Raw genomic sequence first — 23937 nt, 5'->3', positions numbered from 1 at the left:
GTAGAAAGCTGAACAAAGCATAAGAATTAATCATGAGATGTTAAAGAAAAATAAATGGTATTACATAAGGAGAAATATGTTACATTGAGAACAAAATAATGCACATAACAACAGATAACATTTACCATAAACCGTAGTTAGGTCACAGGGCTGTTTTCTTGGAACATTTCTTGAACAATTAAATTTTCACTAGCAATAAAGTCCATTGTGCAAAAAAATACAACAGGCTGTAAAAATTTAATCCTCCCAGGGCAAGAGAGGTGGACAGGGCATATCTAAAGGAAATGCTGCCTGGTAAAAACTCAAATTGCACTCCTCCAAATTCCAGCTTTGCCATGGAGGGGCAGCTGTTCTCCCCATCTTCATATGCAACCTCCCACTTGTTTGCAAACTGGATACTGACTTTGCAAAGGAGGGGGGAGCCAGCAGGGTGCCTGTGAAGATGGGGAGCCTGTTGTATGAAAAAAATTTAATGGGCTGTAGCAAGTCAAAATCTGGAGATGGGGACTAGGGAGGACATTACTCCCACTTTTTTCTTCTGTTCTCCCCCTTCTGTGCCTCTTACTCTTCATCCTGTCACTACTTCTCTTAATCATCTTTATTTTTGTGCCGCTACCCCCATTTCTCTCTCTGGCCCCTACCCCAGCTCTCTCTGTCCCACTACCCCAGCTCTGTTTTTAACTTTCTTCCTTCTACCCCAGCTCTCTTTCTGCACCCCCAGTTCTCTCTGTCTGCACACTTATTCCAACTCTCTTTTTCTACTCTCTATTCTCTGTTTCTGCCACCCTACCCCATCTTTCATTCTCTCTTTCTGGCCACCTACCATACTCTTTTGTTTTCTGCTCCTGCTCCAATTATCACTTTCTCTCTCCCTAACCACAATTCTTAGAAGCTTGCCTAGAATGCTCGGGGGGGGGGGGGCATGGTAAGGCCTCTCCCCACACAGTTCCTCTCTCTCTCTCTGCCTCAGCTGGAGCCGTCCCATGAGTGGTGAGGTCTACCTTTTCTCCCTAAGCAGCCTGGGTCAGGGTGGCCTGTTCAGTCTTGGCTGCTGGGGCCGGGCTCGCTGCTGACTTACTTGGGAGTTGGCTCTGGCAAGGAATAGGACAGCTGGGTGAGGACCCCAGAGCTTTAAGAAGTGTTACTGGCTGAGTGAGGAGGAGTCTGGGAGTTGTAGCCCTGTCAGCCCCTGTGTACGTGAGAAATGGCACTCTTCCCAACTACATCTCACAGAGTCCTTTGCTTTTTCTGTTTTGTCGTTGGGAAGACACTGCTCAGTTATATAGTAGATACAGCCCTGTCACCTTTATAAAAATGCTCTCGTGAACAAATCTGTTTTATAAGGTTTGCAGAACAACAGACATGTGGGAGCCGCCTTGACCACCTTTGCTTTGCACAAAGTTGGGTTTACAACGAAATGCTTGTGTATGAGCAGTTTCTCATCTTGGGGTGGCAGTTTCTGATCTCGGGATGCCACTTTCAAAAGTCCCTGTTCAGATTAACAAAGTTGTCATATTAAAGATAGGAAGAGAGGAGATCTTGCCAATATGAGGGCACAGAGCCATGAAGGGCTTTGTATCTGATGGGCCATATATTGATTGAACTATACCAGACCTCTTTTTAATTTTATTTGGGGATTTAACCCACAAACCTCTGTGGACATCAGAATATAATCAACATAATCTATTTAAGGTGTGTAAAAATTTCTGTAAAGAGAGCACATGGTGCTTTCTTTGTGTAGTTTAAATGGAACTTCCATATAGAAAACTTAAGAACATACCCATATGTAGTCATTACTGTCTCATTCAATGAAACAGGAAGGTCATGTTATTAAACAGAGTTCACAATGCAAGCAGCATTTTATCCTTTGAATTGAGTTGTGATTATAATTTGATATGTTTACTTCTCAAAACTTTAATTATCTCTGCCAAGAGTAGAAAATATGGTAGGAGCAAAAGTCTGGACGCATTATTAAAACTCCCACTTCAAATGAAAGCTTTATGTATCTAGATGTGCTTGTTCAGATGAACTACAGACTTGCTCTGTTTGTAATATCAGTGTGTTTTAGTGGGTGTATTATTAGGAACGTGTCCTGAAGTACTTGGCTACAAAACACCAGCAGACAAGTGTGTTCCTGGTAGATAAAAAAGTAGACATTATGGAAGACTCTGAAAATTGCTTCTGCAGAATCTTTCAAAGATAGCTGACTTACTATGCTCCTGTTTTACACAGGGTATGTGGAATGCCTACGAGTTCCATTGACAGTTGTCTCTGTGTAAAGCTATGGTTTAATCATAAATTTTGACATGCATTATTCTTTCTCAGTTTCTTCATGGAACTGTCAACAAACATACTTATAATTAAGGATATTTGTGTGTTTTTCATTCCATCAATTGGCGAAACAGTACTTTTTGAAATTACAATTTGGCATCAAAATTATATGCTTCCTTTTAACACTCAAACTTTCACTCTCCTTTTTAATAAGTTTGGACCTTGTGTTTGATAGACTCTGACAAATCATTAACAAAGAAAATGGTGTTGGGCAACTTTGACTTATCTACATAAATTGATCTCTGAACTTTTAGAGTACTCTTTATCTTAGCCTACTGGAGGTAAATACTGCACAATCCTTTTGTAGTAGACATATTGTTTTTAATAATAAAAAAATGAAAGCTCTTAAAAAGTGCACTATTCCTGGATTATGATCATGATATTGTGTTAAACTTGGTGGGGGTGGGGCTATACAACCCATTTCCCCATGTGTAAGTGAGTGAAGGCTGTACTACAAGCCGTAAAGTGCTTCCCCCCCAAAAAATAAAGACTGTTTAAATACATAAATATTGTGCATAAGGCACAAGGCTGGATGTTTGGGGGGTGTGTGTGTGTGTGTGTGTGTGTGTGTGTGTGTGTGTGTGTGAGAGAGAGAGAGAGAGAGAGAGAACTTAATTAGCCGCCCTCCCCTGATGGGCTCAATATGCCCTCAATATGGAGCCCAATATGCCTTTTGCTCTGCAGAATATAACATAGAGGTAGCAGACATATTTTTGTTTGTTTCTGTGCAAATGCAAGATGACATACTTGCAAAATAACCCTGCAGTTCTCTGCTTGCTTATTTGGAACTCTGAGCAAAGTAGGACCTACTTCCAAATTAGCATGCACATGATAGGGCTGTAACAGGTGTCAGAAAATGTACAGATGGAAGAAGTGGCAGTTATCATATGAATCACTAGAAATGAAAAATCAAGGTCTGTGTTGTGAAGTTGGTAGTCATAAATACTTAGGATCGTCATCTGCAGATTGAAAGTAAAGTGTCATCAATATGCAGGTGGCATTTATTATTATTTCTCCTCTGTTGATAGGCCTGCCTTTCCCCCAGAAATCTGAGCCACCATTGGCTTTGAATATCCTGAACAGGTTATCCTGGAGTCAGCAGTGGGTTAGGCAAGGGTTAACAAGCTGACATTTAATCCATATGAAATGGAAGTTTTGTTGTTAAGTGATCTGTCAGACTATGAAGATGAAAATTTAGACCACTTTTACAGCTCGGGGTATACAACCAGCATTGTAAATGGATGCGTTGATACACCAGTTGTGTGTTGTCTTTGAATTTGAAAAGTATTTACAGAAATCATACTGATTTTGAAGCTAGAGTTTTAATTGAGATTTGATGAGGGAGTCATATTTCCTTAATGCATAAAGATTTTATTGACTTGTTTTTTTGGGACACAATTGAAAGTGCTATTTTGACTTATAAAGTCAGAGAAATTCATTTAGCTTCTTTGTTACCCTATAACAATCAGGAAATATTTGCCCTGTTTACTTGTGGTTTTAATAACATGCATACAGTTGATTGATGGTATTGGTAATCTGCTTCCTAACTTTTCTATTTTTATGGTTCCTTTTATTTTATGGTTGTAATCATAGTATTATTTAACTTTAAATCAAATAAACCATCTTGGAAGCTAGGGTTTTTTTTATCAGGCAAGGTAAAAATATTTGAGAGCTAAGCACGTTGCAAAGTTCAGATGCTTGGAAGTATACAGCAAAATTGCTCGTACAATATGAGTTTTAGGTTGTCAGTATTGTGCCTGTGACATAATAGTCCTTTGGCCCAACTACCTTATACTATCTTATAATAAATAGACTATAATAATAGGTTTCCTTTCTAAACCAGATTATTTTTTTTAAAAGATACTTACTGCAATCAAAATTTTGAGAAGTAAAAACCTTAATTTTTTTGTATTTTTTAAAAATATGGGTTTGGTTCAGTTTTATTTCTTGGCTACCTTAAAAGTCAGCACATGTTGACCTGAGGATAATTATGTCTGTCCTCAGGTATGGATGTGAGTTGTTATTTGCATCCCTGAGTCAGTCACCCAGTCACCCAGCCTTGCTCGTGTATAAACTTTATCCTAGCATAAAAATGTAGCTTTTCAAATATTTGGAATTCAAGATTTTTATCCTTTCAAAATATTGTGAGGGTAATATATTAAGTAGTGTTTTTCAGATGAAAATTCTGAAATGGCTAAAAGATAAAGATGAAAACAGGATGTCATCCCCAGAATGTAGATGTTTTATAAGGCTGATGAGCCTGAAGAAGTGATGTAATTGTCCAAGCTATATATTGGAAGTGGCTACATTATGCAGATTTAAGATGTTAATCACAACCTCTCGTAATGTATGATTTCTGATGGCAAAATTTTACAACATGTTAATATACCGTATATACTCATGTATAAGCCAACCCATGTATAAGCCGAGGCACCTAATTTTACTACCAAAACCTGGGGAAACTTATTGACTCACGTATAAACCGAGGGTGGGAAGCTGGGGTTTGAGGAAGCCCAGCCAGCCGGCAGGCAGAGAGAGCTCCTTATTTGGGCAGTGACTCCCCCTGATGTCACTGCCCAAATAAAGAGCTCCCTCTGCCTCCCAGCTGGGGTTTGAGGAAGCCCAGCCAGCCCAGTGCCTCGGGGTTCCCCCTTCACCCTTCCAGGAGGGCAGCAACAAGCGGCTTGTGCAGCTGCAGGGAGGTCGTCCCAGGCCACGCCCCCAGTCTGGGCAGAGGCCTGAAGAGCCCGCTGGCTGCGAGGGTTTCCCCTTCGCCCTCTGGGGAGGGCAGCAACATGCACTTGTGATTGCTGGTAAGCGATGACTCGTGTATAAGCCAAGGGGGCATTTTTCTGCCTTAAAACAGGGCTGAAAAACTCGGCTTATACGCAATATATACGGTAAAAGCTTTCCTGTGTTTGTTCTTTTTTGGTGGGGAGAATGTACATATCACACAAAAAGCTGCTATCGTTTTGAAGGTAGCTACTGAGACTAAGTACTAGATGATGTAACAACTCTGCTAATCAAATATGTACCATTCCAAGTGTTGTTGTACTAAGTATATTATAGAATAGTTTGTTTCAGTATAAATAAAAATCAATATTTAAAAAAATAAAATCAAGTAAGTTTTTTTAAAATAATGCTTTTTGAGGAAAAAAATCTATCTGAAGATGAACAGTTTTCTATTTAATATATATTATAGTCCAAAGGTTATTCATCATAAAATAAGGATTGGTTTGTAATCATGTAGCCTGAGACAGTATATTCAAACTATGTTTAATTGTTTTGGTAAATGAATTATGTTAATTATTCACAGTGTAATGCTCTTCCAGAGATTTCTGTAAGATTATTTTGGGCAGTTCGAGTTTTACACAAGTCAGATTTAAATGCCCTCTGGCAACCTCATCAGCTGTATAAGGTGGTGCTCTGTTAAAAAGAAAAAGAACACCATTCAAAATATTTCAGAAATTTAGAAAGTGTTACTTGTATTCAAAGGCATGCTTGAGATTAAACAACTTTCAAATGTCAAAAAGCAATGGAACATAGAACTCTTCATCTCTGTGTTGTGGCACTGTGAAGTCTGTTCTTTAAAATTATCATTAATTAAATAGCAAGTGTCTTGTGACACCTTACATTTAACAGATTGATTGTGGTATAGAACCATGAGCCCTGTGGGCTGTGTCCCACAAAAGCTAATGCTGCATGGGTTTAATGTGCTACAATACCTCTTTTGTAATTTTGGCTGCAATGGGGAAATATTTTCTGTCCCTCTGCAATTATTTGAACACAATGTTTCAAGGTTTGGAAACAAATTATACTCTTTACCTCTGAAAGACTGATATGTGGTCAGCTCTGGTGTGGCAGCAGAGAAAATAGTATGCTTCCACATTAGAAAATAGTCCTGAATGAATGTGAGAGTTGACATTCATTTTTAAGGGCTACCTTTGTCAAAACCATTATTCTGTGCATTATTAAATATAGTACTTTGATACAAGAGCATTTATAGTGCATTGAATGACTGTCAGCAATATTTGCCTTTTGCAAACTGCGTCATCTGTTCCCAAATCTGACTTCTCCAATACTTCTGTTGGTCATGTGTTCCTCACCCTCTCCCTGGATGTGCAGGGAGCCTCCACATAGGACTTATCCTGGCTCCCTTTGATTGTCATTCTGTTTGAGCCTGTGGCCAGGGAGGGAGGACGCCTCCTTTTTGTCCTTTGCCATTCTGTTCTGTCTTTCTGTTTCCTGGTTTATTTCTTTGATTCCTAGACTTATACTGGAGTAATTCTGCATAGGATTGCACTGAAAATGGGTTGGGATCATGGAACCATACGTTCCTGCTTGTAAAATGGCTTAGGGGCAGGCCATCATATATTCCTGCCTGCACATTGACATTTTTTTCTGCTGGGATCCAACTTCTCCTGGTTTATTTTGTGTGAGTGTGTGAACTTCCATGGAGCTCAGCCCTGATGTGTTCTGGCAAGGGAGGCCAAGGCAGTTGCCCAGGAGGCTCTGTAGGAAAATTTACATAGCCCTGTAAGTTGCCTCTCCCTGGGCTATTCCTCAATCCCCAACAAAGTTGTGAAGGCAAATATTTTTATTTTTGTGTTCGAACTGTGGGGGGTGAGGGAACAGAACTAGGTAGGCACTAGGACCCAAGTGAAGCATTCTACGACAAAGAAGTTCCAGCAAATGGCAAATGAATATATAATTTTACTTTAATCCATTAGTGGAAGAGTATAGAAGAATGCACTTCTATACAAGGATGCTACTAAATAAAAATGTTGTGTTCCCTATGTCAGTAAGTCCGACAGGATAGTAGTGTTAGTTGCAGCAAAAATAAACAGGCGTGGTGCTTTAAGAACCAACAGGTTTTCTATTCTAGCCCAAATTTTCATGCTATAGTGTTGTATAGTTTACAGTTAATTTAGCATTCAGTCAAGCAAATTGTTGAGTTCCTATCACAATTCTTACCACTGATACTGAATAGCTATCCTTACCTCTTTTGGCGCACTGGGAAAATTATTCCAGTTCTGCACGCAGGTAAGGGAAAGAACAAGCAACAACTTTTGACCTGTAAACCTGAATAATAAGACCTAGACTGCTTTCCATCTTAGGCTGCAGCTAGGTATAAGTGGCACATGGGAATGTGTGGTCTTGAGAAGCATTTTGCATGTCATTTTGCATTTCTCAGTCTGGCGGTGCTTCCTGGATAGTTTAGTTGCATCTTGTTGCCTTGCAATATTAGCATGGACAGCCTGGCCTAAAGGCTTCATCGATGTGTACAAACCTGGTGAGAAATGAAGTGAGGAGAGAGAAGGATTTAACTCCCCGCACCCACAACTATAAATCTCCAGTTATACATTTGAAGTTACTTAGTATATAAAGGTGGTGAAAGCATTGGTCTCTACCCCTTCTTGACAGTGAATGACCTAAGAGCTCTAAATGCAAATTTGATTTGAAGTAAATGACCATCAGTGCTCTCCCAAATATAAGCATAAATAGCAAAACATCATTGAACACACAGAAGAAGGCTGGGTCAGTTGACAGAAGATTTATTAACACACGATTTTGCCCAAAGGTTTTTAAAAGGTTTTAAGAATAAAAATAGCTTGTACACTTTGGATGGGGTTGCTAGCTCAGTATATCTAATGATATTAGCCTGTTCTTTTGTACTACTGTCACTTCCTTAGAATGGACAGAAACCTGGAAATGTTCTTCTAAATTTAATGTTTGACACCCCAGCCATTTTTAGTTTCTCTGTGCTTTAGGAACCACCCTGCAACAAGAATAATACTGGGCTAGCCCCAGTATTTCAATGCATGTTAAAAGTGACAGAAAGGAGTAGTTCATAATGAGTCATAAATGAAAGATCTCTGCAGATAGAGCGTTCATTTTCTGTCAAAGGATATTGTGCAATTCACACAGATATTCACTGTATCAATAAACAATTATACTGATGCACATAGTTCAGTAGGCAAAGAGCATGGTTTTCGAAATCCTAAACAATAAATGGCTAAGGAAATGGAATGTTGCAATGATGAAACCTCCACCAAATGTGGGAGCAGGACTCATGCCACTGCTCCATGGGCCCCCAGAAACCCCTTGCTTCTCCCTTCACCCCCAAAAGCCAACCCAGCCCACAGAACAGCTGTTCTGCAGGCCGCAGAAGCCCTACCGCCTCCCCCACCCCAAGCATCCCCATTGCACACTCCCCTTGCCCCAAGTCTCACCTTCCAGTTCTCCTGCCACCCCAAGCCTCACCTTAACAACCCTCTTGCCAACCTACATCACTCCATTCTATCCTCCCCCACCCCAAGCTCCACCTTCCCACAGCAGTACTCACCTTCTAACTCTCCCCCATCTCAAGCCTCACATTTACACCCTCCGCACATCCCAGACCTCACCCTCCAACCCCCCACCACTTGAAGCCACTCTGTTCCATCCTCCCTCACCCCAAGCCCCATCTTGCCACCCTCCCCCCCATCCCAGGCCACCCTTCCCCTATCCTAATCTTCCCACCTACCCCAAGCCACCCGTGTCCAATCTCTCCCACCTCCAAGCCACTCAGAACCAGGTAGGTGGCAAGCATTGCGCCAGAAGCAGGAGGGGCTTCTACAGTCCTGGTAAAGCCCACTGCAGGGGGAGATGGTTTCTCCTCCACTGTTTGCTAGGGCTCATTGTATCTCCCCCGCAATGGCCTTTGCTGCTAATATTTAATAATGACATATACAGCTCTCATATGCTCAAATTTTACTAGATTATAAGACATTAGCAAGTTTAACGCAAGTGAGAGTTTTTACCATTATTATTATTATTATTATTATTATTATTATTATTATTATTATTATTATTATTATTATTATTATTATTATTATTATTATTATTAATAATAATAATAATTTAATTTAATATAACGCCCTATACCCGAGGGGCTCAGGGCAGTGTTTCATTCAAAAATACAGGTGGAATTCATGGGAATGAGGGTCCATTCCCAAATTAAATATCTGTTGTCACACTTAGGAATAGTATGATTATCAGTTTTTAACGTATAGTAATAAGGTTTTGTTTTAAAACAATCTCCAGTCAATTCATTAGTAAGATATAAGTTCAGTCAGCCTATCGTCTAGTTTTGCTAGGCAGGTTCATATGTTAAATGACAATTAGCAGTGATTGCCTCAGAGAATTTTATATTCTAATATCCCTCAGCAGCCAACACTGTTCCAAGTTTCTGTTGGGCCAAGATTATGTAATGTTTCTTCTCCAAGAAAGTATTGTGGTTTTATTCCTGTGAAAGTACCATGTGTGTAAACTCCAGCATTTAAACATTCTGTCGATCTTGATAGCCTCAAGACAGTACTTGTAAAAAGAGCATCTAGGCATATTTCCAATTAACTTCTTCAGATAAAATTACATAGATTAAACACAGCTAAGCTGTTGTATCACATCACTTGTCCAATTTTTATGTTGTCTTCTAATGAAGAAGGAAATAGCAAAACTATACATTTAAATAAAATTTTAATAATAGTAGCATACTTTTTTGAAAAAAGTAGGTGCACTTTCTTCAGTCTGAACATCGCTGAACACAGTCTTGAAATTTGTATAAAATGCACTAAGGCTTTATAACTTGTGAAGTGCTTGGCTACAAGTAATATGGCTATCACAAAAACTCAATTTTTGACCGTGTGGACTCTAGTAATCTAGTAAAACAAGATTAGCAGAATTAATCTCTTTGAAAGCAAGACTTTTTTTGTGTACTTGTATTCTGTATTGTGACTGCTTTGTACTTTGTTTACTTCCCTTAGTCCTGGAATAAGATCTGATGTGAGCACTTCACCATCTACCTCCTCAACAGCTACGGGACCACCTCCCAAACTTTGCCTTGTTTGCTCTGATGAGGCTTCTGGATGCCATTATGGTGTCTTAACTTGCGGCAGTTGTAAAGTATTCTTCAAAAGAGCTGTGGAAGGTAGGACATAATATAATTAAAACATGGAAGATGGCTTCAATGAATGCATGAACTGTATGTTTACTTGTGAACATCTTGGAATTTACACGCTTCTATTCTTTGCAAATTAAAACGTATGAACAGTAAGGATTATTCACACCTTACTTTTGATGAAGGAATACTTGTAGTTAATCCCTTTGTATAATCCACCTGTGTTTGCCTGGTACATGCCAACTTTTGCCAGCTAACACAGGTAATGGCAGCCCTGCGGGGATATAAATCCAATAAATAAAATAAATAAATTTACCAGTCCCTGTGCTGGTCCTGTGCTCTCAAACAGCTCCTGAGGCATGAGCAAACCTTGCCTACTTTCAACAGCTTGTGACAAGCAGGGAATACAGTTTTCCCACTTAGCTGTTCAAGGAAGTCTAAAATGGCCATATTATATTTGCATGCAATTGATGTCTGTAAAAGGGAATCTGTCTAGGATAGTAGATCAATGAATGCTACAGGAAAGCTGTGAATCTGCCATATTGTTACTGAAAGGTACAGTACATTATTAGGTAAAATACTGTTTTTCTTTTTGTGGTTTTCTTCTGGCTTTTGATTTGTTGATCTTTTACATTATTGTGTTAAACGTATAGTTCTTTTGCTTTTGTATCCAAGAAACTACACTTCCTCTTTGTGGAAACTTTCTCAGTGATTTAGGAGTATATACTGAAAGTGTGCATTAAAGTGACTAAGTCTTTGGGAGGCTTCTGTATGCATTTAACAGTTTTCTGGAGTGCCAGTGTAGCCTTTTACCCACTAACAAATTATTATTCTGTTTGCTTTGAACTGCATAGGGCAGTCTTTTTGCACAACAGTAATAGCTGATTAATGGCCAGTGTCCACATACTGTAGCTGGGCTAGTAGCCAGTCACTGGGCAATATCCGGTCACTCTGTGGAAGGTATAGCTCTCTTATATTCCTCTTCATTGATCTGACTGTTTATGACTGATGGAAAGATAAGATCCAAGGTTATAGAGCCCACATGAAGGAACAGCTGCACAGTTTTGGGATGCTGAAGCGAGGCAGGACAAAGAATTCAAATTGCTCCTCTGCCCTGTTCTCCCTTAGCAGAACTGCACATGGGGGGGGGGGAGGGGGGCATTTACATCCCCTTGTTTCTCTTTGCTCCATCCTGCTAGTCCTCACATCTGTTCCTGCCTGTGAATTCTGCTATCCGGAAGTGATCTTTCCAAGAGTTGGTGGAAGCTGCAATAGTGGAAGGAAATGTGAGAATACTTGGTATGCCTTCTGTATGCACATGAATGGTAGGGTACTGCCCTTTATTTTCTACTATAGACTCCTCGTTACCTTTATCAATAAGATGCTTCCTAAATTAACCAGAACATATACTAATACTAAATATGCTAATAAAAGGAAACAGTTTCTTAATTTTTGCACTGTTTTCATTTCAGATACATTTACTTCAACAAATACAGAATGTTTACTGTCTTGAATACTGTATAACATATGTTTTCTGGTGAAGAAATTTGTTTCACAAAAATATGAAGAAATATGGAACAATCCATAACTTCTTTACATTGTTTTTAGTGTGTGCGTGTGTGTGTATTGTTTCCCTTAAATACTTATTTCCCATTGAATAAGGTTATGATCTGATATTAATTTTGGTAAGAACTTAATTTTCTCTTGTAGGAGGAGACCTTCTCGGTGGGTGATTACCACACCCTCTCAGGGAGGCAGGATCAAACGTCATTTCCTGTTCAGGTTAGGACTCACTCAACTTCCCCAGTTCTATTTCCTGCCTGACAGGGAGTGCACGGATCCTTTGGACTCCTTTAGCCTTTTTCTAAAAAATCCTTCCCTTTTCTCCTCTCTCTCCAAGTCTAAAATCCCTCTGTAACCTTATTCTATCTCATTCTACAAGGAGGCTTGGGAATTTCCTCTAATTCCCGCGTTCCTCCTTTCCCGCCTTTTTTGCTCTCCCCTTCCCGCCTTCATGGCGGACAGAGAATTCTCTCCCCCCAGGGAATCCTTCCACGGGGGGGGTAGCCGAAGGCACCCGAGCCTCCAAAAAGAACCTCCCCAGCGACAAGCCTTGCGCCTCAGCGCCAGGCATTAGCCTCCCGTTGCAACCAGCCTGACCCTCTCTGAGGCGGCGGCTGAGGAAGCAACCCATGGCCCTTTGACCACTTAGCTGACCAAAGCTGGCCTTAAAGAGCCGGCGGCAGCCACAGCCCGAACCTCCGGCCAAGCTGAACAAGTCAGCTGCCGGGCCCAGCTCCTTCCAGCTCCTCTTCCAGAGCATCGGAGGGCCAGCCAGGCAGCCCAACTCACCGATAGGTCCCATCGCGATGGCAGCCTTGGCGCCGGATCATCCTTGCCCTCTCCCAAGACCGGGCCGAAGCGATCCGGGGGGGGGGGGGGCTCTCCCGATGGGGAAAGACAACTATCCCCCCCCCCGGGACGAGACAGGCTTGGCCTCCCAGCTGAGTTCCCATCCGCTTTTCAGAGGGCCATAGAAGATCATATAGAGGCCTGTTAAGGGGCAGGGGATCCCAGGGCTACTAGCATTTCCACCTCCCTCCAACGCACCCGCTCTTTTCTGCACCCACATGAGCCAAGGGCAAACTAGGGGCTATCCTAGATCCCCGGTCAGCGCTCCCCCTCCCCTCAGAGGGTGGAGAGGGAACACTAGGGCAGAGGCCCTGAGTCAGCCTCCTTGGAAGCTTCTCTGACACGGAGGAAGTCATGGAGACCTCCTCAGATCAGTCCTATAAATGTTTTAATCCAGAGGGACCTCCAATTCCTGATCGCTCAGACGGTGGCTGCACTAGAACTGCAGGATGTGGAAACTGATCAGCCATCCACCTCAGCCACACCTACCAACATCAAAGGCGTCCCCAAAGGGCAATAAAGCGTTCTTCCCACTGGACGAACGGTCCAAATCTATCCTCCCACTCCCAGAATTCTTCATAAAAAAGATTGGGAAAGAGTGGGAGACCCCTAACACTAACAAACACCTGTTATTGTAATGCCATAAAATTATATGCAGCAGTACCGGAGGTTCATTGGAGGACCTCCTGAAGGTCCCACTGGTAGGCGCCCATTAGAGTAGCCATTCAATCTGCAGGACTGGTATCCAAAGACGGGGAGGGGAACCTCAAGGACCCCCTTGACAAAAGGTCTGAGGCAGCACTCAGGCGCTCTCAAGAATCCCTGGCCCCTGGCCATGAGAGGCCATAGCCCCCGCCTCCCACAGTCTCAAAGAGCCATTTCTAGGTCTAGCTAGCTGGCTACATAATGGAGGCTACTCCCTCCAAGAGAAGCCCGTGGAGTGCAGGGCTGACCTGGAGAGGATCAGAAGTGCGACCTCATTCATTGCTGGCGCCTCTCTAGGCCTTGCACAGGCCTATCATCCCGCTCCATGGCGTCTAACATGGTAGCCAGACGCTTAGCATGGCTTAGGACTTGGCAAGCCGACAACCAATCTAAATCGATCGTAGCCGGCTATTCATTTCAAGGGGGGAGACTGTTCGGCAAGGAACTAGATGACATCCTTGTAGAGTCAAAAGACCATAAGAAAGCCATGCCCAATTATGTATGCGGTCTAGCCGGTTGCGTCTATTTGAAATAACTTTCGACCCCAAAGAGTTCTTCCAAGCGTCCACACAAGGACAATCCAAAACTCATCCCACAATGGCCAAGCAGAGGCTCCTTTAAGTGGGAGAGGCAACTTCCAGACCACAAAACAAATTCGACAAGAACCCCAGACCAGACCCCACCCCTAGATCTTGGCTCAAACTTCCTCCCAGTGGGGGCCAGCCTTCTCAACCCGAGGAGATCAGTGGAGAGAGGGAGACCATGTGGACGCAGTCCTGGGAAGTGGTTTCAGTCGGGTACACCATAGAATTTCTCAAACTACCCCCCCGCCAACTTCCTTCAATCTCCAATCAGCTCCAGACCAGAGAAGGCTACCAGAACCCGCTCAGCAGTCATCCACCTGCTATCCATAAAAACCATAGAACCGGTCCCAATCTCGCTTGAAATGCTCAGGTCACTACTCACACTTTTTTACAGTCCCCAAGAAAAACGGGGACTGGAGAGCCATCCTCAATTTCACATTACAGTATTAAACAAATTCATTCACCTGAAAAGGTTCAAGATCGAATCTCTGATATCCATCACGGAAGCCCTGCGCCCAGGGGACTTCCTAACTTCACTGGACTCCACGGGAGCCTACCTCCACGTCCCCCATTAGCCCCTCCACACTTGAGATTCCTCCGATTCTGTCTAGGAGATAACACTTCCAGTTCAGCAGCGTTACCGTTCGGACTAGCTTCTTCCGAGAGTCTTCTCGAAGCTCCTACTGGGTCCCATTACTCTCCCTGCGGCAACAGGGCAGCACACATACACCCCTACCTCCACGACATTGTTCACAGTCACGATCCAAGTTGGCCCTCTGGCTTTGCACGCCTTGAGACCTAGATCTCACCATACAGGTCCCTACAGAACCACGGGTTTCTGATCCAATCCCTGGAAAAGAGTCACCTTCTGCCAACCCAAAAAGTGGTTCACCCACAGAGACTTCATAGATACAGTCAGAGCCTCTTAGGTCCCAGAGGGAGAAGATCCTCTGAATAATTCACATAGGCAACCACAGTCATCAGATCCAGGGTTTGCCTCCCTGTTGTTCCCTATCCAAAGGTCACAGAGGTCATGACAGCCACCTTCGACCTGATCCAGTGGAGCAGATTCCACTCCAGGAGTCTTCAGCTTCACCTGCGACCCTATCAATGGGACATTCTACAGAAACGGGACAGACTTCTGAACATCCCTCAGTCCCTCAGGACAGACCTTCGTTGGTGGACCATCAGATCCCACCTCTCACAAGGCAAAATATACGCGAACAAGACCCTGATCCAGATGTTCATGGACGCAAGTCTCCAAGGTTGGGGGGCAACCTTGGGAGACGAATTCGTACAGGGCAAGTGGCCGACCTCGCCATCCTCACTGCCAATCCAGCCTGCACCGAGGCTTCACGTGCCATACTCTTAGCCAGCCAACACTTCAGCACCAAACTGAAGAACAAGCATGCCATACTCGTCAGAGCGGACAAGTTGGTGGCCAAGACCTACCTGAATCACCAGAGCTCTTGGTCCTCAATTCCCACAAAGAGACCAAAAAGATCCTCACCTGGGCAGAGGAAAACGTTCTGAGCCTGCAGGCCGAACACATCAAGGGGAAACTCAACCTAAGCGCCGATTGGTTGAGCTGACAAACGGTCTCCCACCCGAATGGGCACTCAACAGGTCGATCTTCCACCAGATTACCATCCGGTTCCAGCAACCCAAGAGTAGACCCAGCGCTAGCCGGCTGTGGAAAACGCAGCATGAGTACCGACCTTCTTTTTCCCGGTTCTTTCATCACCAGGCTCAAGAAATTGGGCGCTCCTGATAAGCTCCATTGGCCCCAGGCCTCCCTCTGCCAGCTTTTCCCCCAACACCGGTAATACCAAAACTACAGAGGCAGTCTGGAGAACAGAAGAGAGCAGAGGCCATCCCTAGGTAGCACCATTTCTGGCCAAGAAGACCTTGGTTTACGGCAATAATAGAAATGGCGATCTCTCCTCCATTCCACCTCCCGGTACGTCCGGACCTACTTCTGCAGGGCCCCCCTCCGACATCCGGACCCCGGCTGGCTGTGTCTGACCGCCTGGCTCATGAGCGGCAACTTCTAACTAGCAAGGGCTACTCAACAGACGTCATCAAAACCATGATGGACTCCCGCCGCCCCTCCACAGTGAGACTATGTATGTGTGTGTGGAGGCTTTTTTGACTCAAGCCGGGCGCGGTGGCGCGCGCCTGTAATCCCGGCTGCCGGGGAGGCTGAGGCATAGCCCAACTAGGGCGACGAACAAACACAACGCAAGCAAAAAAGGGCTAGAAATCGGCTTCCCGCCTTTTTCAAGAACCGCCCGTTTGCAACATGGCGTCGGGTTCTTTTACTCCGCCCCGCCAAAACTTCGCTAGAACGGCGGCCGAAGGCACCCGTGCAGCAAAAGGAGGACGAAAACACACCTCCTCCTCAGAAGAGCAGCCCACTTCATCAAAAAGCGGCAAGGCAGCAGGACGCGCGGAGGGACCTCCGGCGTCCAAAAAATCTAAGAAGAAGCTGCCTGGGAGCTCAGCGCCTTCCCAGGGCGCGGCCGCGGACGGCGGCTCCCCGCCCAGTTCCTCCCACCCCGTGAGGGCTAGGGAGTGCTGGAGCAATCCGTCGGCCACCTCTCCTTTCCTTGAGGGCGCTTGGCCGGGGACTTCTGGCGACAATGGAAGCTGCAGGGAGTGCAGGCCCCAGACTGGCCAGGGGGAGGAGAGCGATCCGGAACAGCCGGAGACACTGGCGCAGGCCCAGGAAACGAACGAAGAGCTTATTGCCTGGCAGCGCGCGCCCCCCCGCAGACTTTGCTCGCATGCTATCAGAGCAAATCGAGAGAGTACTAGACGCTAGGGAGCAACGCTCCGCCCTTAATAGAAATCCCCTTCATTCTCCCAGAGCTATCACCGGCCCGACGGAAAAAGCGGCTAGCACACAGTATAGAGACCCTCTCGCATTGCAAGAGGATGAAGAAGAGGAGGATATGGAAGGGGAGGAAGAGGAAGGGGTAGAAGGTGCTAGGTTCTCAGACACTGAGGAACCTATCATTGAAAAGACAGAACTGACTCCACAGCTCTTCAAACAGGAAGACATTCAGTTATTAATAAATAAAACGATCTCAGCCCTGGACCTCCAGGATCAATCAGACGCTGAGGAACCCCCAGCACCTGATAAAACCTCCAACTCCTCTAAATCAATAAAAGGCTACCCTAAGGGAAAACTGACTGACTTCCCCCCAGACGCTGAGGCTCATAAATTTTTCCCGGTGCCGGAGTATTTTGTTAAGCGCATTCAACGCGAATGGCTGAACCCCACTGGCAGGAAGGGACTCCCCCCGTCATACAAGAAAGTATACCTTCTGCCACCTCAATTCCACACGCTACTCAAAGTTCCAACAGTGGAAGCCCCTGTTGCAGTACTGCACTCAGGAGCCTTAGTAGCCAAAGAGGGAGAAAGTAACATTAAAGACCCTTTAGACAGAAGATCCGAGGCGGCCCTACGCAGGTCACATGACTGGCTGGCAGCAGCCATCAAAGCCCTCACACCGGCCTCCACGGTGGCCAGAGCTACCCTGGTTTGGAATAAAAGAATCTTAGACATGATTCCAGCAGAACACACTGCTATCAGGGAGGGCATTGAACGAGTACTCGCCATCAAGCGGCATTTATTGCAGATGCCACGCTTGACGCCATCGCCATGGTAGCCAGAACCATAGCTTCCAACATGGTAGCCAGGCGCAATACCTGGCTACGCCCTTGGCAGGCGGACATGCAATCCAAGAACGCAGTGGCAGCCTACTCCTACTACGGGGAATTAGTCTTTGGGAAAGAACTGGAACAGGTACTGATCCAAACGAAAGACCAGAAAAAGGCTATGCCAAAGTCAGTGAGACAGGAACGTACCTTCCCCAATCAAGGGGGCGCACGCAACACCTTTAGAGCACACAAAACACTGCCCAGGTTCAACAGGGATTACAGCCGCAACTCATGGCAGAGCCAAAACTCCTTTCGTGGCAAAAACTCCTTCCGTCCTTTCCAAAAACAAGGAAAGGGTTTCAAACCAGACAAAAACAAACAATGACTCCCGGGAATTCCCGGTGGGGGGACGCCTGGCCAACTTCCTACCGGCCTGGCAGGGACCACACATAGATCAGTGGACCAAGGAGGTGATAAATTCGGGTTACGCAATAGAATTTCTCAATCTACCCAAGCACCTATTCGTTCCCTCACCTCTTCCCACGAACCCGGCAAAGGCCAAAAGATCATTAGATGCGGTCTCTCATCTACTGGAAATACAAGCAGTAGAACCAGTCCCCACCCAGGAGAGATCCTCAGGGACTTATTCTCATTTTTTTACAGTCCCCAAACGAAACGGGGAATCCAGAGCGGTCCTAAACCTCCGCTTTGTCAACACATTTATTCGGCTGCCAAAATTCAAAATGGAATCCCTCCGATCCATCACACTAGCTCTGAGGCACAGAGAATTCCTAACCTCCCTGGACTTAAGGGAAGCCTACTTACACATCCCCATCAATCCGGCACACAAAAAATTCCTCAGATTCACAGTAGGGAACGCACACTTCCAATTCAGGGCGTTGCCGTTCGGACTAGCCACGGCTCCCCGAACGTTCTCAAAGGTTCTACTGGGCCCCATAATACAACTCAGGGAAGAGGGGATACATATACACCCCTATTTAGACGACCTTTTAATAAGGTCCCCACACAGAACCAAGGGAATACAAGATGTCGCCAGAGTTCAGCAAGTACTACAACAGTACGGGTTCCTCATAAATTTGGACAAAAGCTCCACTCTACCAGCTCAAAAGATAGAGCACCTAGGGGCAATCATAGATACATCAAAAAATGCCCTATACATTCCCATACAAAAGATTCACAAAATACAAAACTTAGCTCAAAAAATCTTAGCCACGCCCAGACCAACGCTACTGCAGTTGGCAAGCCTTCTAGGCCTATTCATTTCTGTAATAGATCTGAATCAATGGGCACGCCTACATGCCAGACCGCTGCAATTGTTCTTAAGGCCGTTTCAGCTGGATATCATATTAAAGAGAGACAAGAAGCTCTACCCGACTCCTCAAGTCAGGGCAAGCCTCAAGTGGTGGACCTGCCAAGACAACCTAAAAAACGGAAGATGCTACCTACACGGGGACAGACCACAGATATTCACAGACTCAAGTCTGTCGGGGTGGGGGGCCACTCTAAACCATCAATTCGTCCAAGGCATTTGGTCAAAACAAGAGTCACTACTCCCCATCAACATCTTGGAAACCCGAGCGGTGTTTCTGGCCCTACAACATTTCGCCCCACAAATCAACCTCCAACACCTTATAGTGAGGACGGACAACATTTCGACCAAGATGTATATAAACAACCAGGGGGGATCGAGATCCACAAAGCTACACAAGGAAGCTCTGAAAGTCCTCAATTGGTCAGAAAAACACCTGTTATCCATCGAGGCGCAGTACATCCGCGGAATAAAGAACGACAAAGCAGACTGGCTCAGCAGACAGCAGGTGCAAGAGGGCGAGTGGAGACTCAACCCAAAAATTTTCACGGACATCTGTCAACAACTAGGACAACCCAAAATGGACCTGTTCGCCACGGCGAACAACACGCAACTTCCACAATTCATGTCCAGATATTACCATCAACAAGCAAGCCAAGTGGATGCCATCACTGCCCCTTGGCCCAGACACCTGCTATACGCCTTCCCTCCCATTCCGTTAATCCCACGGCTCCTACGAAAAATCAGACTGGAGAAGGCCCAGGTCATCCTCATAGCGCCACAATGGCCCAGAAGACCTTGGTACTCAACTCTCCTAGAAATGTCCACACGTCAGCCCATAAAATTACCAATACACCGCAACCTCCTAACACAGGGTCCCATAGCCCACCCAGACCCCGGGTGGCTCAAGCTGACCGCGTGGAGTGTGAGCGGAGAATATTGAGGAGAAGGGGCTACTCAGCTAAGGTAACAAGTACCATAATGGCAGCACGTAGACGCTCCACAGTAAACATATATAACGCATCCTGGAGGACTTTCGTCAGATGGTGCCAACCGCGAGAACTAGACCCGGAAGCTCCCTCTATAGGAAACATTCTAGACTTCCTACAACAAGGATTTGAGAAGGGCTTACGATGCGCTACTCTGAAAAGGCAAATTTCGGCACTGTCAACAGTGTGCCAAGCAGTAGACGGCAAAACCATCTCAACCCATCCGGACGTAACGAACTTCCTCAGGGGAGTCAAAATGTCGCAACCACCGGTGATACACCGATTTCCCTCCTGGCGGCTACACGTAGTCCTGACAGCCTTAACAAAACAGCCATTCGAACCGATCCAAACTATCCCACTAAGATGGGTAAGAATGAAAACTCTCTTTCTACTCGCTATAACATCAGCCCGCAGGGTCTCAGAACTTAGAGCGCTGTCGGTCAACGCAAAGCTCTGCACGTTTTTCAAAGACAGAGTGGTGTTACGCCTGGATCCAACCTTCGTTCCCAAAGTCTACTCTAAATTTCACTTACAACAGGAAATTGTGGTACCTAACTTCATGCCCAATCCGTCTCACCCCAAAGAGAAGGCCTGGCATACATTGGACGCCCGGAGGGCACTCAAAGCCTTCATTATCAGGACAGAGAACATCCACAAAACGGAAAACCTCTTCATTAACATCACCTCACCAAACCTAGGAGCTCCTATGTCAACAGCAGCCATAAGCACCACTTTAAAAGCCACAATCATTGAAGCATATAAAGCTGCCACACTACCAATACCACTAGGCGTGACGGCACACTCCATACGCAGCGCAGCAACGAACGCTGCCTTCCGAAACCGAGCATCAGTCGAACAAATTTGCAAATCGGCCACCTGGTCGTCAAGCTCGTCGTTTGTAAGACACTACAAAATGAACTCTCTAGCCTCAGCGGAAATTGCCTTCGGCCGCAGAGTGCTAGAACATATCATCGGGGACTGATGGACCCACCCTAATTGGGGACACTGCTTGGGGAGGTCCCATCTGAGATGTCCCCCACCTACAGTAGAAGGGTCCATTGAATACTTACTGTGAAGGGTCTTTTCTACTGTAGGTATAGAAGGACATCTCGATCCCCTGGTCCTTATTAGTCCCCGATGCCTTGTAAATAGTTTGAATGTTGACTAACACACATCTGAGCCTCTCGATATAGTTATAGTTCACCAAGTGTTATGTTGGTTGTTATAAACATTATAGTACGGTCACTTCAAAACTGGAGACTACTGCTGGGTCATACGGATACTGAAGAAATATGGCCTCGGGAGTGGACAGGAAGTGACGCGGCTAAAACGATTACGAGTTCTGCCTCCTTGCTATTGGTGGAGAAGACACCCATCTGAGATGTCCCCCTTACCTACAGTAGAAAGACCCTTCACAGTAAGTATTCAATGGACCCTTCTCACTTTAATATGCAACTTATCCCTGAAATCAGGCTCCATCCCTGAAGACTGGAAGATGGCCAATGTCACATCAATCTTTAAGAAAGGATCTAGGGGGGACCCGGGAAATTACAGGCCAGTCAGTTTGACATCTGTTCCTGGTAAATTAGTAGAATCTATCATTAAAGATAAAATTATAAGACATGTAGAAAAGCAAGACCTGCTGAGAAAGAGTCAGCATTGAGAAGCTTTTGCACTGAGGTATAGCAAATCCCTGTCACTTACAAACTTACTAGAGTTCTTTCGAGGTGTAAACAGGCATGTGGACAGAAGAGGGTGAACCGGTGGACATTGTCTACTTGGATTTCCAAAAGGCTTTTGACAAAGAGTTCCTCACCAGAGACTGTTGGAGAAAACTCAGCAATGAAGGAATAAAGGGGAAGTCCCTCCTATGGATTAAAAACTGGTTGAGAAACAGGAAACAAAGAGTGGGTGTAAATGGGAGTTCTCACAATGGAGAGATGTTGGGAGTGGTGTCCCCCAAGGATCCGTTTTGGGACCAGTGCTCTTTAACCTATTCATAAATGACCTGGAAGTAGGGGTGGGTAGCGTGGTGGCCAAGTTTGCAGATGATACCAAATTATGTAGGGTGGTGAGAACCACAAAGGATTGCGAAGAGCTCCAAGCGGACCTTGATAAATTAGATGAGTGGGCTCAGAAATGGCAAATGCAGTTCAATGTAGCAAAATGTAAAGTGATGCACATAGGGGCAAAAAATCCAAACTTCACATACACGCTACAGGGGTCAGTGCTATCAGTCACAGACCAGGAAAGGGATTTAGGCGTCTTAGTTGATAGTTCCATGGGAATGTCAACTCAATGCATGGCAGCGGTGAAAAAGGCAAACTCTATGCTGGGGATCATTAGAAAAGGAATTGAGAATAAAACTGCAAAGATTGTCATGCCCTTATATAAAAGAAACTTGCAGAGTGCGGCCGCTTGCTTGGAGTACTGTGTCCAGTTCTGGTGCGCCCGCATCTCAAAAAGGAATATTGAGGAGATAGAAAGAAGTGCAGAGAAAGGGCAACAAAAAAGGATGATTGAGGGACTGGAGCACCTTCCCTATGAGGGAGAGGCTGCAGCGTTTGGGACTCTTTAGTTTGAGAGAGGCTGAGGGGGGGATATGATTGGAAGTCTACAAAATTATGCATGGGAGTAGAAAATGTTGACAGAGAGACATTTTTTTCTCTCTTTCTCACAATACTAGAACCAGGGGACATTCATTTATGAAAATGCTGGGGGGGGGAAGAATTAGGACTAATAAAAGGAAACACTTCTTCGCATAGCGTGTGATTGGTGTTTGGAATATGCTGCCGCACTTGGGGTGAGTGATGGCCACTAACCTGGATAGCTTTAAAAGGGGCTTGGACAGATTTATGGAGGAGAAGTTGATTTATGGCTACCAATCTTGATCCTCCTTGATCTGAGATTGCAAATGCCTTAACAGACCAGGTGATCGGGAGCAACAGCCGCAGAAGGCCATTGCGTTCACATCCTACATGTGAGCTCCCAAAGGCACCTGGTGGGCCACTGCGAGTAGCAGAGAGCTGGACTAGATGGACTTTGGTCTGATCCAGCTGGCTTGTTCTTATGTTCTTATGTTCTTACTGGGTTCATAAATACCTACCACAAGGACTTTAACTTCTTGTATCTGTATTTCTACTCCTGTGTATCTTGCCCCTGAGTCAGCAAATATTAATTTTAAATGGTTTTAATATTAAATGGTTTTTCACATAGAGAGCTACTTCTCTCTCTTTTTTTGAGATAGATACATACATTAAGACTCCCAATTGTTCACATTGAAGGTATTTTTCCTTGCTTTTTATGTGTTTCCTGTATACAAGTTACATCATTATTCAGTTTTAAATAATGACATACCTTTTTTCTCTTATGTCACATTCACCCCATTCACATTACATGATAGCATTTTACAACTCATTTTGAAAAATTCAAACAACCTCCGAAATTACAAAAAAAACCCCAATTAATAATCAAAAACAAGAAAAATATAGCTCTTACAGTTATAATCAACTGGGGAAAATTAATCACTTCTCATTAAACTGTTACCATTAAATCTTCCTTCTTCCTTGCCAGAAAATCTTGTACCTTCTGTATTGTGTGTATGTTTTCTGGACTTATGCTTAAAAGACATCTCTTCAAGTTGAGGCCATCAGAAGTTTATCTCATGTTTTCTTCCGCCAGGAAATAGTAGTCCTTTTTCTTAAAATGTGCATTGGAATTTCCTTTAATACATTATATTTCCCTCTATGCATAATCTCTCATCTGAATGTCTTCTGAGGATTTCAGCTCTTTTTACTTTTCTAACGAGGTAGATCAAAATATGCCATGGTGTCTTTTACTCCGTCATGAATCTTCAATTTATATGAAACATTTTATCGATCTCTACTTCTTCCACCTTCTGTCCCAGTAACTTTGCCAGTACTGGTATTATTCTTATTTTTAAATCCTTGTTTTCCTGTTATTTCAATCCATGAAATCTTA

General features: G+C 44.5%; 1 protein-coding gene across 1 annotated transcript in view; it reads left to right on the top strand.

The window, feature by feature from the left end:
• The window catches only part of NR3C1 (nuclear receptor subfamily 3 group C member 1), a 97458-nt gene that overhangs the window by 30764 nt on the left and 42757 nt on the right, over positions 1 to 23937 (top strand). Inside the window, exon 3 of the mRNA XM_048491415.1 lies at positions 10137 to 10300. Coding sequence (XP_048347372.1) covers positions 10137 to 10300 — 164 coding nt within the window. The remainder of the gene's footprint in view (positions 1 to 10136; positions 10301 to 23937) is intronic.

The sequence above is a fragment of the Sphaerodactylus townsendi genome, linkage group LG03, assembly GCF_021028975.2.
Source record: "Sphaerodactylus townsendi isolate TG3544 linkage group LG03, MPM_Stown_v2.3, whole genome shotgun sequence".
Taxonomy (NCBI): Eukaryota; Metazoa; Chordata; class Lepidosauria; order Squamata; family Sphaerodactylidae; genus Sphaerodactylus; species Sphaerodactylus townsendi.
The sequence above is the reverse complement of the archived record's forward strand: the minus strand, read 5'-3'. Positions and strand labels throughout refer to the sequence as shown.